This window comes from Anas acuta, chromosome 17, assembly GCF_963932015.1.
Source record: "Anas acuta chromosome 17, bAnaAcu1.1, whole genome shotgun sequence".
NCBI classification, from domain to species: domain Eukaryota; kingdom Metazoa; phylum Chordata; class Aves; order Anseriformes; family Anatidae; genus Anas; species Anas acuta.
The window spans coordinates 11,027,285-11,042,203 of record NC_088995.1 but is presented as its reverse complement, the minus strand read 5'-3'; the positions used below and the strand labels follow the sequence as shown (position 1 = coordinate 11,042,203).

General features: G+C 41.9%; 1 protein-coding gene across 3 annotated transcripts in view; it reads right to left on the bottom strand.

Moving 5' to 3' along the window:
• Nucleotides 1-7,452, bottom strand: part of ZDHHC8 (zinc finger DHHC-type palmitoyltransferase 8) — a 113,011-nt gene extending 105,559 nt beyond the window's left edge. The window contains exon 1 of one of the 3 annotated variants that reach the window (XM_068653718.1): nucleotides 7,015-7,452. In XM_068653718.1, coding sequence (XP_068509819.1) covers nucleotides 7,015-7,118 — 104 coding nt within the window. In that variant the 5' untranslated portion in view covers nucleotides 7,119-7,452. The remainder of the gene's footprint in view (nucleotides 1-7,014) is intronic. The other 2 variants (XM_068653716.1, XM_068653717.1) reach the window with 2 other exon arrangements.
• Between the last annotated feature and the right edge of the window lie 7,467 nt (nucleotides 7,453-14,919).

The following is a 14,919-nucleotide window of genomic DNA, read 5'->3' as shown; positions in this document are numbered from 1 at the left end:
CGGCTTGTAAGATTCTTCTCCCCACTCCAGTATGCATCTATTTCATGCTCTCAACCAGCTTATACCACTATCACTGTATTCCAAGAATCTTCCAGTGTAAGCTAAACAAGACTTGTGTCTTCCCTTTGTAGGCCTTGAAGAGTTGCCTTGTAGCTATACACTTAGGTAAAATGAGAACAGAAAGCCTGTTCCGGCCATTGTTCATATGTCCCTTAAAAACAAGTACATAGAACCCAGTGCCACGGGGTTGTACAGCTGATTTCAGCTACGAAGCACCTAGTAACAGAATAAGTTATCTATGCAAAAACTTAAGTGTATAAATAGCAACTGTCCCAGGTAATAGACCTTAAAAATCAGAAGTCCAAGGTAACCAAACGTGTCTCTCTCTCAATTTATATATATATTTCTGTGTGTGTGTTCTGAAGAATAGCATCCCTCAGTTTACATTGCTAACAAACCAAATGAGCTCCCATACCTTTTGCACAATTTTGTAGAGATTGCTTCTATTTATAAAAGGACACACATGTGGCATACTTAAACAAACACAGACAGCATTTAAAAGAGTATCTTGAAAACGACCTTAAAGAAAAATTGAATAACTGTTTGTATATTTACATGCAAAGGCTGAAAGGCCCACCCTGATCTAATTGAGGCAGTCTCTCATTCCTATTTCCATACACCCACATCCTTAATCTCTGCTCATTAGGAAAAATGGAAAAGAGGCTGCTACTGGCATAAACCACACGCTGACTACAGCTGCGGATAGCCCATGCACAGGAATAACTTTCACTGCATTAGCTATTTTGACTTCAAAACGAGATCTACACAGTTAGCATTCGAATGCCACCGTGATGGCTGCATGCAAATAGCTGCGCACTCCACAGCTGAAGATGTCTAGCTATTTACTACCATCAATGAGGATGACTTTCCTCCCTCCCCCAAACTACACGAGGAAAGAATATTCCCTGCTGATCATAAACATGGTAGTTTTTTTTGTTTGTTTTGTTTTGTTTTCCTAAAGGAATGAATTTTGATAGCTTTCAGAAGTGTCTTGTATTGCCAACTTTGCTGGTCCCCTTGGAAGTGAAGATGATAGACTCTACTAGCTAAAAGCAATAAAACTGAGCTCTCTTCCAGCATTAAAAAAAGAGCCTTTTCACACTTCAGCTAAATGGATTTTCCTGTTGAGATTCCCTGCCTCTTTATCTTGCATGACAAGTTTATCTAGATACTATTTAGAAAAAAAATTATATACCAAGATGAAATTGCCAGAGCTTAAAAGGACATTTCTTTGTCATAAGAAGAATAAACATTTCTCAGTAGCTGACAGGCATGACAACTGAGAAGACTCAGGTCAATCTGGAAAGCCTTACCTCTTCCGGATTGCTGTAGAGTAGACAAGGAAAATCTGCCATTAAAGATGCATTTAAGATGGAAAATGCTAAAATACCTAAGGAGGCTGCAATCTCTTCTGAGTTTTGCATTCTTTTAAATATCTGGCTTTTCTTCGCTCAGAATTGCAGTACCCCAATCAGTGGTGGTTTCAGTGTGAAATCAGTTTTGAAATTCACCTAATTAAACTTTTAAACTACATGCTTTTACCTCTCTCTACTGTCACCTGCATGGCTGTTTGTGTATGTGTACTTTGTGAAGCTGCTCCCTACCGGTTCCAGCAATTTCTCGGTTTGGCACATGAAAAAAATAACTAATCAGCAATAGGCTAACATTTCAAGTAGTAAAGTGTGGTTTGAAAAGAAAGTTCAAAAAGAGTGAATTCATTCTTTTTCACGATTAGCATCAACAATACAAAGTGAATCCCTGCAACGGCTCAGAACAGACAAGGACTATGAGCTTTGTGTTGTAAAGGCTTCAAAATTACGGGCACATCTGGTATGACATCATTCGGGCAGAACAAGGGGGAAGCGGATAAGCAGAGTAGCAGCGTTTCCACAGACACGCCACAGCAAACCTTGAACTTCTGACATCCGAAGTCACCAGCAACAACCACCAGAGCAACACAAATCCACAAGCCACCTTCAGCAAGTTACTAGGCAGAGGCCAAGCCATAAGATCACGTTCCAAGGCAGAATTTATGCTGTCTAGCAGCTTCTAGAGATTAAGCAAACCAAACTACTTTTTTTTTCTTTATTTCCATTTTTGTGCACCTATTTATCAGTATCCAATACTATTTCCTCTAGGCTGCTATAAAGTCAAAGGCTCATAGCATCTGTAATATACTCTTTACATCACATTTAATCATTTGTTCTAACTGAAATTAGAGCACAGAACTGGTAGGAGTGAATATCTGAGTATCTGCAATAAGTTCACTGAAGTCCTTAAAAGGCTTTAGGTATGACAAAGAGTTTTGGATACAAATTGAATTCACTAAAGCAAGGATGATCTTCTATTTGCTTGAATTATGTTAGTGACTGAACCAACTAAGTGACTGACCAGATTAAAAACACAAGATGCTTTCCCCTCTTTTGACCTATGAACACGAATGAGTCACTGGAGGATGAGATCTAACAGACAGTTCAAGAATTTTAGGTACGCATAGAATCATACTCCCACTGCCAACCAGAACAGTTACAATAGCCATGAACCTTAAAATGCTATTATATGTGTATTTTAGGGCTATTCCAATGCAGGAGCATATAATCCGGAGTGGGGGTGGTCAGTTATGATTTAAGAAATGCATTTATCCTAAGTGTTTCTGAATTAATATATGGTTTAGCCAGTATAATTAAGTCACTGCAGAAATACTGAGTCTTCCTAATTCATGAAATGCAGTAACAGGATACACAAGGCGGAAGGGGGAGAGACAACCCCCAATTTTTTTTTTCTAAACACTCAGGAATTATGCCAAATTTTATTTTTTTTTTGTCTCACTAAGGTAAATCCACAAGCCCTGCTACTGAATACAATCTAACTGCCATTTTTCCCCTGATCCTCCTTCTACCAGCTGAAGACTACTTCTCTATTTTCTTTCTATCCTTGAGTTCAACCTCAGTTGCTCTTTTACACCCCGTTATTACTTCTCAGTTGTTTCCTGAGGGTTATTGATATTAAATTCCTGTGTCACAGACTGCATTAGAGCGCCAGTTGCATATGTCTGTGGTACACACCTATGATTACACCCCATTATGACTTCTAAGAACAAAGTTCGTCTCATGTTCAGCATTGGCTGAATGAGTTCTGACCTTAGTTGTGCTTTCACTTCACCCAGAAAATTACCCATTTTACTATGCCAGTGAAGAGAACAATAGACAGCAGCATTACTACCATTATAGCAAAGTAGTGGTGGCACCTGGATCTTTGTTGTGAATTACGTGTTTCTGCCAATACTTCAAAGACGCTCAGCTGACTGGATGGATGCTACAGAAAACACAGTCCTAAAGCAGCTATTATCAGAAATTTCTAGTCTACAGTATTCGGCAAAAAACTGAAGAGCTTTACTTTCTCATGACTAAAATAAGCCACAGTGTTGTTTTTTTTTTTCCATAAAACCTTATGCTTTTAGCTTGTTGTGTAATCTATACATGCAAGTTTTGCAGCTGCTAGGCTAAAATTCAGAGGTTGCCAGCACTAGAAACAACAGTAAGTGGCACAATTTAAGCAGGAGAAGAGAACTATTGGATCCAGCATCATAGGTCAGTGGGTGAAGTTATGCTTTATAGCATTATGCTTACAGACAAATAAGCTGTGTTCTCCAATACTGCAGTCACGCAACCTGAAGTAAGAGAGGAAGTTCACGAGACTCAGGTTCTTTGGATGAAGACACTTGGACCACTGTCACAGCAGTCAGTGGTCCAAGGCATAAGAGCTTAGACTTCACTGAAATGGGTTAAGTTGTTATCACTAACAAAAATCTTGTAAGAAATATGAAGAAAAAAAGGGTTTGGAAGAAATAAGCTCACATCTGCTGCAACTGAATCACTCTGGATTCCTGTAATGTTAAGCAGAATTGTTCTTTCTTCATTATGCCATTTGATTTGTTCATATGAGTAAATTACCCTAATTATGATATATAACATTATTTATACATTCCTTTGCAATGCTTAGAGTTAATGCACTTTTACTCTCCTACTGGGACAAATTAGACCACCTACTCACACGCTTGTATTTATTATTAAAGGAACACACATGGAGAGCTAAGTCTGCAATATAACTGAAATATTTTGTTGCCTTTCCAGGCAATAATGGTGATAGCTAAATAGTTTTGTTTCCTCTCGTAAAACCAGAAGGAATACAACAGAGGTATAGTGAATCCTGAATAGCTAGCTGAGGAAAAAGAAGCATCTATTGTGGAATTTTCCCAAATTGAAGTATAAGAGCACCGCTGATCAACACCATCATGAAATAATAGCGCATACTGTGTATTTCAAACACTCTTTATATGCTGCTACTTGGTGAATTTGTTTGTACGAAAGCTAAAAATAAAGATTACGTTGCTAAAAAGCTATCCCTGGCCTTCAAGTTCAAAGAGCTTTTCATCTAGCAGAGGACACTCACACTACGTGGCTGGAGCCCACAAACATGTCTAGGGAGAAAGCCTGGTCAGAGCCTCGTTTTTTTAATCCAGGTTACTCAAACACTTGCAGTACTCAGAAAAGATTTTTTCCTTCTATTCGGTAAGTGGTTTTTTAAAAGTTTTTAGTCTATTTTCCACATGTATTAACCACCATTACTCAGTTCTAGAGCGCTGAGGTTGCTCAAGTCCCTGATATCCCACTGAGTTGATCCACACACAAAATTTAATATGAAAATTAACAAATTTCATGTGTTTGTAGCCAGGTAAGGTCCTTAACAGCAGCCTTGGAGCTTAGCAACACAAACAAGAAATTAATAACAGTTCAAGTAAATTGTCACCCAGTAGAGTTCTTGTGCTATGACTAGCAAGCATGGAGTGTATTAGCAACACTGCTTAAAGCACTGCTAGGCCAGAACCTCAGCTGCTGCTTATCACTGACCTACCTAACATCAAAGGAGTTGTGCAGATCAGCACCCCAGAAAATACAGGCCTATCTCAGCCATGAATAACATATCATGACAGAAGGATCTTCAGGACACAAAACACTGTCTGTGTAAAAAGACAGAAAAAAGGGAGAAGCTCTAGAGGAGAAAAAAAAATACAAAAGCCACTCTAATCTCATGCATACTACTTGCTTTGATTCTGAAACAAAGACAGATTTTACTAAAACTGCTCAGGATAAATTTGCACAGATTTGCTGTTGTTTTTTATCTGAGTATTTTTGAATGGACAGGACTTCAGATACTGCCTGACAACAGTTGCTCAATTATGTGTTACTTTTATTACACACATGGCTTGGCAGCAACAGAGAACGTATGTCTGGGACAGTCCTCAAAAAATTTACTACCACTTCAAGATGCACAGGCCAAGCTACAATATGGAGAGATCCTAAAAATACTTCATTTTGCATGTAATTATTCACTGATAACAGAGGGAGCAGAATTAAGTTTAAGATTTGGTAATAGACTAAAGCTAATTACTTCTGCCATACAGCAACAAATTTTAAACCGAACACCTCAGTTGATGTCCTGCTGCCAAAAGGATGTTTCAACAACAACTGTGTTACCAGGAAAGTCTTACATCACGAGGCAATTTGTAGCTCTACATTCGAAGTATGGCATGAAAACAAACATACAGCTCCCAAAACAACCACAGCATGCATCCATTTCTCAAGGTGCAGGAAAAGAAAAGCGCTGGCATCGAGACCCCTTTTTTGGATTCTGAAACCATGCAAAACAACAACCCAAACACCACGCCAGTGTGAGCCAAGATCAGCACAGAAGCCAACTTCTGCCTTCTGTTTGCCTGCGAGGACCCAGCTATAATTAGATGCCCAAACGATGAATGATGGGTTTATACTTGTACCAGCTCTTTGTGCTGAAACAGTGCAATATCCTGAAAGGATTTACCCGTATCTTCCCATCAAATGCATTAAAAACAAGCAATCAGAAGTCAAGTCACATTAAGCCAAGAGCATAACTCGGTGCCAAAAGCTGTTCTGATTTTAAAGATCTGTTAGACAACACAACATTTGCATTTTATTCTGGAATCCTACATTAAGACTGCCACAGCAGTAACGAGCAGTTGGACGCGCTGAGAGCCGTCCTACGGTGACACTCCGAAGGGTACCGAGGTGGACACGTACTGCCCCAGTTACACAGCCTTCTGCTCCTGGGGCTTCACTCAGCTCAATTAAAAATTAGCAATGGCAAAACACGGCACACGGTTTCAAAATAAGCAAACCCGTCGGTCTTAACATCCGCACAGCAATCTTTTCACCTCCCCGAAAAGCAGCTTAGCCAAAGCTCCCCTCAGAGCGGTTTTGCAGCATCGCTCCCTCGAAATAGCAGCAATGCCTTTGCAGGGAAGCCGCTGCCATCCCGGCGAAGGAGGGGTTAAGGCTCTTCATAACTCAAGTTTATGTAAAGGGAGAGGACCCGGCGAGGCACAGCAGCACGCCGCTCACATATTAATACACCGACAGGGGCTGTGAAGCCAGAGCCCCGCTTTGCATCTGAGGGAGGTGGGAGCGGGAGCAGAGGAGACGAAGGGAGGGGGAAGGGTGGGGAAAAAAGTTTCCCCTTCCCTCCCTGCGGCAAATCCAAACCTGCCCGTGGGCTCCTGGGGCTCCGGGGGGGCAGTTACATAAAAAACGCCCCGAGCCGGGCAGCACCGAGCGCCTGGGACGGGATCGCTGCCGCTGCCAAGCGCTGCGCCGGGCAAAGCCGCGGGGCGCAGCCGGGGGCTGCCTCCCTCCTGCCGGCCTCCCTGCCTCCCCCCCGGCCTCCCGGCCCCTCTCAGCAGCAGGGCAGCCGGCAGCCGGCACCCCCCGCCGCAGCCTGACGGCTCCCGTGCGCGAAATGGTGGCTCCGGCTGTCAGCGAGCGGCAGCCCCTGCAGAGCCGCGCCGGGCCGAGCCGGGCCTGGAGGAGCCGAGCCCGGCCTCCCCCCTCTCCCACCCCTTCGCCCCGCGGCGTTACTTACGTGAAAACAAAAAATAAAGTAGTCGAACCCACTAGCAAGGCGGCCGCTGTGGAGACGGGGATGTATTTCGTCGGTTTAAACCTCTTGCCGGTGCTGCTGGGCATCCTGTGGCTTACACATCACTGTGCGGAGCCGAGCCGGGAGCGGGGGGCCGGGAGGGCGCGGGCAGCCTCCGGCACGGGCGGGGAGGGGGAACCGGCAGGGGGAACCGGGCCGGCTGACCTCCAGCACAGGAAATCCCACCCCCGCCGCCCGGCCCCTCGGCTGATGTCAAGCAGCCCCTTAAGGTAGCGCTGCGGGCGGCTCGGCTCGGCTCGGCCCCTCCCGAGGCACCCGGCCGCCGCGCCGAGGGGAAGCGCTGGGATTTTCGGGGAGGGGAAGGAAAGGAGAGGCAAGGAGGAGGGAGAAGGGGCCGGCCGAGCGCCGCCGTGCTCTTTGTGGGAGGGTGGAGGAGGAGGGAGCGGCAGCGAGCTCGGGGGAGGGGGCCGGGGGCGCCCCCAGAGGCTGCGGGGCGGCCCCGGGGCTGCTGCTGCGGGCAGCGGGAGCGGCACGGCCCGAGCGGCGCCCTGCTGCCCTCCGCAGCGAGCCCCGGGCGCCAGCAGGCAGAAATAGAGAGGTGATTTAAGGTAAGATCGCCAAGTTCAGCGAGAAGGCTTTCTAGAGAGCGCTGTGCAAAGCGGCTGCTCCGCTCCGCTCGCAGCAGGCAGCTCTGCGCAGGCACCGGGAAAGCCTCGCAGGGGGGAAGGGTGCGAGGCCACTCGGAAATTCACGCATCGAGCCCAGGAGCTGCAGCCTGCCCCAGCGCTCCTGTTTTCCTCCTCAGCCAGGCTCCCTCTGCAGCTGCCAACAGGCCTGTGAAGCACCCACGGCATCAGACAATGACAGCCACCTTCACGGCTTCTGCTGGGGCTGAAAAGTAAACTTACCGTACAAGGTATGCACCCGGCTCCTGTTCTGGAGAGACAGTAACAATCACCATTTTAAGAGACTTGGGTGAGCTCTACAGTCCTCGAGGTATTTGGAACAGAACAAGAAAAATCCAACAAAAAAGCAAGTACAGGCTCTCCGCTTTGCAAGGTTTGCAATAAAATTGTGAGCATCAGCTTTAAATATAAGCAAATCCAGCAAGTTCCAGCCTGAAGGTATATAGTTATGTGAAATCTGCTTTTGCTAGTAACTGCTCTCTCTTCCCCCCTTCCCCCCTCCCAATCAGTATTCTCAGCACTCTGAGAACAACTTTAAAAGTGCCAGGGTTTATCCAAAAGGGACTAAAGCCAAGAGGCAACTTAAAATGAGCTCCAAACGCAGGTTTTTGAGGTAAAGAAAGGAAAACAACTTGGTTACTTTTGAATGCCTAGGGTACGTTATTTCCTACGCTTCACTCCTCACTGTCATGCCAGGTTATTGAAATAAATGATTCTTAAAATGCTCACAACTAATCAAAAGGTCAGCAACTTCACACAGAATCAGACTCTGCATACTAACCTGAAAGCCTTCAGGTGCAAATCCACCGGCATATTAAGTTGGATCCGAGGTGTACTTTGGAAGCAAATCTCTCAGTCACCCTCATGTACCGTGGTTTGATGCATGTTGCTGAGTGGCCTCAAAGTACAAAGCTACATTCCTTTTGAATAAAACTTAACCAGAAGATGCATTTTAGGAGCACTCCTAACACACCCATATAACACGTTAGTTCTAAATGAACTTCCCCAAAAGACCTTGCAGTCTAGCACTACTTGCACAAACTAGGCAGAGACACCATCACTTCCATCAGTTCAGGCCCTGTCCTCCTCCCCGTTCAGCCAACATTCTTGGTAAAAAATTTCATAGTTGCAAACAGAACCCTGATACTTTTACACTGATTTCATTTTAAACTGGAAAACGTTACATGAAGTATTACAGACAGCTTACAAAGTTTGGTTAGCATCCTCTAATGGACAGTGAGAGATTTACTCTACACTTCTTAGGGCTTGAAAATTAGTCAAGAAGTTATCTCCCCGCTCAAGTGGCTGTCAGATTTGCATTTTCAGCATGGATATGCAATAGGGTCTCCACAAGTACCTTTCAAGGTACGTATTTGGAGGTTGGTGATTTATTTAAAATTTCATTCTGTCTAAGGACAAGGCCTTTATGAAAAGTAGTGAGTTACCACAAAGGACGGCAACGTCCCTTGATGTGAACACAGGAGCTACACTTAAGGAAGACTACTCCCACTCTGTTCTCTGCACCTCATCACTTTCAGTTGTATTTTTCCTGTAGGGATTCTCACCACGCTAGAAAGCCTAGTTCTCAAATGCAGCTTTGCAAGCAGGCAGGACTCAGTGTTCCTGCTCCTTCCACCCTACAGCATGGCTTTCCTACCACTTGGGCACCTGAGTGCATCTCCACAGCCTCACCATAACAGCCCCACTCAGAGGGCCAGTATTTCAAGCCAATCACCTTATGAAGAGAGGTACTTAGCAGCAAGCAAATATGATTTTATTATTATTTTTAGTCCTCCAGTTATGCAACACTGTTGCAGAGAAGGACACTAAAAGATAACTGTGAGCATGTGGTATGGGATTAAGAGTTGTAGCTTTCATAGCAACAAAAAGGGCACATCTCCAAACCTTACTTGATCTTAAAGATTGCAGCGCAAGCCTGGTCTGCACAGGCATCCTCTGGATCCAGATACTTTATCTGTGCAACAGTGTGTCATGCAGAACCAGCATTTTCAAAAGAAGGTTCAGAGCTCCATGTTACAAGGCAGTATAAGGCAGAGATGTGTTTCGAGATGATTTCTGCGTGTGCTGCACGTTGCAGATTACTTATCAGAAAGCAACAAATTGGTGGGATTTGGGGGGCCCAACAATTCCCCCAGTTCACTGATATCCTTCCCACTAACGTTCCAGTTCTTGAAAATACCTACTTTCAAGACAGAATAAAGCACAGCCGAGCAATGTTCAGTCTCGGTATTAAAAGGCAAGGATATCAAAAGCCAGGAGATCACTTTAGGATTCAAGCAGTAACGACGCCTGAGGAGGACCTGACTCAAGCAGAACAGGCATGTCTCAGAACTGCTCTTCCGGAACAGCTTTATTTCATGGGCTGTAGTTTCTGGATTCACACTACGTGATAAGTGTGCCAGAAGGTTTTGGCAGCCCTCAGGTAAACAGGGATGGCAGCATGAGTTAGAAAAAGATTTAATGACTACCCAAAGAACTAATACAGTTACAAAGAACAATTTAAAAATAATCCGGCAGAGTCTGGCTAGTAACTGCATGTCTTTTTGTAAGATTTTACTCTGAGGTTTTATCCTCAAGGAGAAAGGGCCATCCACAGAAGTTGTGTTGGAGACACATGCTGGGGTACCGCTCTGAAAGCTCGTAACACAAAAGGAAACACATGGCAGAGGAAGCATCAGGAAAGCCTGACTGCCACGCACTTTTCATATGAAATAATGACATCAACACTAGCTGGGAAGCAGCTAAACAGATAAAAATCCTTTTATTTTGCACACTTTCAAGTACTGAAAATCCCTGGCATCTTTTACTGGTCACTAGGCAATTTAGCTCCCAGATCATATTAGCTGCTGTCATTAAACAATGATCAGAATAAATCATTCTCCTGTTCTTACTGGACTTGCTACCATAATAAATGTACTCGCCAGCCTGTGCAGTACCAGTGATCTGCAAAATGTTCAGGGTCACTGAAAGTTCAGCAATCAGGTGTTTAGTAAATGCTGTTTTTCTTTTAAACTTACAGTGCCCAAACCGGAGGACACTTGGGTCACCAGGCACAACATAGTGCAGGCAAGAAGTCCAAGAATGGCTAGGCTTTTTATGGGTACAAACAAGGCCCACTACGTTACTCACTGGAACTTTATTATGACCATTTTCATTTAGTTGTTCGAGTTTATTTAGTACTAGATTTATCAAGAAATTAACAGTAGCCTGAACAGAAATCTCACATCAACATTTTCCATGGAACAGGATTCACTTAAGACGTATGAGATAGAAGAACTCGTGTAACATGCACTTCCCAACTGCAGTGATGGGGCATGTCAACTTACAGTTATTATGAGGTTTAGATTACTTTACCGACACACGAGTTCCTAGGCGATTCCCACAAGGAGCTACTCAGAATAACATAGGCATCTGAACGGCTTAAGATTCACAAGCCATCGATTTATAAAACGATTTATAAAGTGTAATTCTCCTCTGCCAGTATGGAATATTACTCCAAATGATGCTGCTGAAACTCAGAAAGCGAACCATAAAGCATATACTAGCAAATAAATTAAGACAATTATAAAATAATGTGAAACAATGTAACATTAATTGCACCTTGTAGGATATTCTTGTGAAATACCCTCCAAAGATTACAAGCTATCTGGTCATTTTAATACCCAAACCATCTTTTTCGGATACTTACATAGCTATAATGGCTTTTATGGAAAAACAACATTAGAAAGCTGTATACTTTTACCTGCTTGAAATGAGGACAGTCAGCACAGTATGCAGACAAGAGCTTGTGACATCATTAACTTATTTCAGGAATAAAATGCACATCTTGATACAACAGTTAGTATCTACATGACAATGAACTATCTGATATAAGTTAGCAGAGTGAAGACTGATAGACAGTAATAAAAAACTGGACTTAAAGCTGAAAACAAAAGTTAGGAGTACAATGCTTATGAAATACTTCAAGTTGGCAGACACCTGCAAAATTAAAATGTTTGCAGTACTATGTACTTAACACAGAATTGTGCTAGAAACTGGTCTCTGTATTTAATACATTTGTCATTATGTTGGTTAAAAGCATAACTATATACCACAAACTCTAGCTTCACTATTAACACTGCATTATTTTTAATAGAAATGCTTTAAGGAACTAACATAGGTTGCCTTTTTACCATGAGACTGTAGCAAACTACTTACACTCAAAAGTCTTTCAAATATGAAAAGGTCTTAAGTGTCTAGTGTCCAATGTGGCAGAATTGGACAAAAACACTCTATACTTAAATTTGCCTATTGGAAAAATGCACGAGTATAAATCTCTAAGATACTTATAGCTGTAGATACTAATAACTCTAGCTATTATCCATCTCTAAGTATGTTTTTTTTTCTCCTGTGCACGTCCATTTTCACAACTTTAAGATTTCCTTACTATGCAATTGCACAAGCTTCTCATTTGAGAGGGCATCTTGTTTTCACTTAAACTACAGTCTGAGAAATCACTAACACGTACGATCCACTCTACAGCTGATTACTTCAAATTTTTCTTCAACAAACAAAATAATTCTGATCTGTTGCAGCTAGTTTTCATTATCTCCTGACTCTGAAAACGATATATTGTCAAAGATTTAGTCAGGGTTAGCAAAGGACTGGATCATTCCTCTTATTTTAAAGCAAGAGTAATTTTAGCTAAATCTAATTTGGAAGGATTTTAAAACCTACAGAAACCATCATAAAGGCAAGAGTTAAAAAAAAAACACAACACACCTTTACAAACACCTCACCAATTAACTAGTGCAAGCTTACACATAGACAAGATTTCAGCTTAAAAGACGCTTTGAAATCAGTTTGTCTAATCAAGAATTAAGACACTAGCTGCCACATACAGCTTAGAAAATACAGCTTGTCAGAAACAAGCATGACCAGCCAGAATATACAGGCATACTGGGAACAGAAGTACATAAACGCAGGCTATGAAGCCTTCAATTTCAGATGGATTGGAGAGGTTTTTTTTTTTTTTTTTTTTTTTTTGTAATAACCACATTGGAAAGCTGCTGACAATCTGTACAGGAGATCAAAATAATGTCAGTTTTATAATCCCCCCATCTCAGTATTTACACAAATAGTTGCAATTATTCAATATTAATAAAATATCAAATGGAGTTTTCTAAACTTTTTTTTTTTTTTTTATACTAGCATTTAACATTTCCATTCAGTTATTCAAGTGAACACATTGGAACACGAAGCAGCAAAAGGCATAGCATTACTCTTGAAATGTTAGACGGAGATGTCAGAGTTCATCACGACTCATTAGCCATAGAACACAGCATCCACCTTCTGGACCCAATGAATTCTCAACCCAGAAAATCCACACTACTGCTGGTGCAGCTGGTCTGAGCTGCAGATGCTGCCTCACAGGCAGGAAAGGCAGCCCAGGCTGGGGATACTTTCTGAGCCAAATGCTTCCCCACCATCTACACAGAGCAAGAGAAGAGCTGGTCTGTCTCCAGAACTCATCCCTTCTCATCATCTTGGGTATATCCTCATCACAGTTCTTTCCAGAGTGAAGATATATATACAAATTAATCCCTCATTTTTTTCCACTTAATTCTTTCAACTTTTATTCAAGTCAGTTTCAAGACATTTAGAACAAAATTGGACCGTTTGTTCAGTCTTGTACTCTTGTACGTAAAATACAAGCATTTCTTGAGCACGTTGCATCACTAAGAATCCACAACATTCTCATGTCTGCTTAGTGTTGAGAAGAATTTTAATTTTCTGAGGTTTTAGTATCACAGAAAATGTATTTGATACAAGCTACCTTATTGCACAGGAAAATTATCATTTACAGTGTTAAAGTACAGCAAGATGGGGTTGTCAGCAACTTGTGAATGAGACGTATTGTATCACTGATACAATCCTACTCCTGAAGAAAGAAGCATAGTCTCCAAAATAATGTACAATTTGTGAAGAATTACTTCAAATTTGTTTTTATAATAATAAACTCAGTCTTAAAAACAGACTTAAATACCTGTTAAGTACATGATGTTTTCTGATGAGCACCAAAAACTATTTTTAAGTTAAATTCTTCATTCAGGTGTCCTCAGACACTCATCCATCCTTTTTTCTGCACATAAAACCATTCATACCAACAAAGGCTGGGTTATTAAGCCTGGCTATATTTCATCTTTTATTAAGCCTGGCTAGATTACATCTTTTTACACTTGAAACAAGAAGAATTGGTACAAGCTACAGAAATTAGCACCTGACAATACTTCACTAATCTCATTATAGTTTCCAGTTTTATTAAGAACACATTAAATCCTCCTAAAAAGTTTCACTTGCACTTTCTGTAAGATTTTTCTGTAAGATTTGTCATATTCCCAGTAATCTCTCAGTTATAGAAGTGCTTGAAAACTCTCTAACTGGCTACCTTAACACAACTAACTCCCCATGATTTTTGTCTATGTTTAAGCATGCTAGGAGTTACCTTGCTTTGCAGGGTGCAGAAGGGGAATTAGAGAAGAGCGTACACTACCACAGCCTTGTAAAATAGCCTTCATATAGCCTGGATTCCAAGTTGATGAAGAAAGTACCAATATACCTCAATAAGGTGCAGATATTTAAAGATTCACTGGATTTCTATACCATCCGAACAGTTTCGCAGGACGCATTCTTTATATGACAATACCTTCAGACGGTTTCAGATATTTAAATCATACTCGTTACTGTGATTTTAAAAACTAGCATATGGCACTTGTAGTTGCCTACAAATTCATGAAAGAATTCTTACATTACAAGCCTGCCTTTTTGTCAAAGCATTATTTCCACTTTTGAGCCAAGTTTATTATTTCAAGATTGCCTATTGTCCAAAAAGACAGGCCAGATTCTGTTGTCTCAAGAATACCATCATAGTAAAAATGGGAAAGCGTGAATGTTCAGTATCTAGTAACTACTGGAAGAGGGGTGGTGAACAGTACACAAGATATATCAACTAGAACTCTACAATTCTCAGTATACAGAAAGCTATAAAAACATTTTGAAGGCATCTCTTGGAAGCTTGTGGTATGTACACATTAAAGTTCACTATCAGACTGACTTAAAAACCTTATTTCATCAAGATTAACTTTCAGAATACTTACTACTTTTTAATTTGTAGCGCAGCACACCTATGGCTTCTAAACAA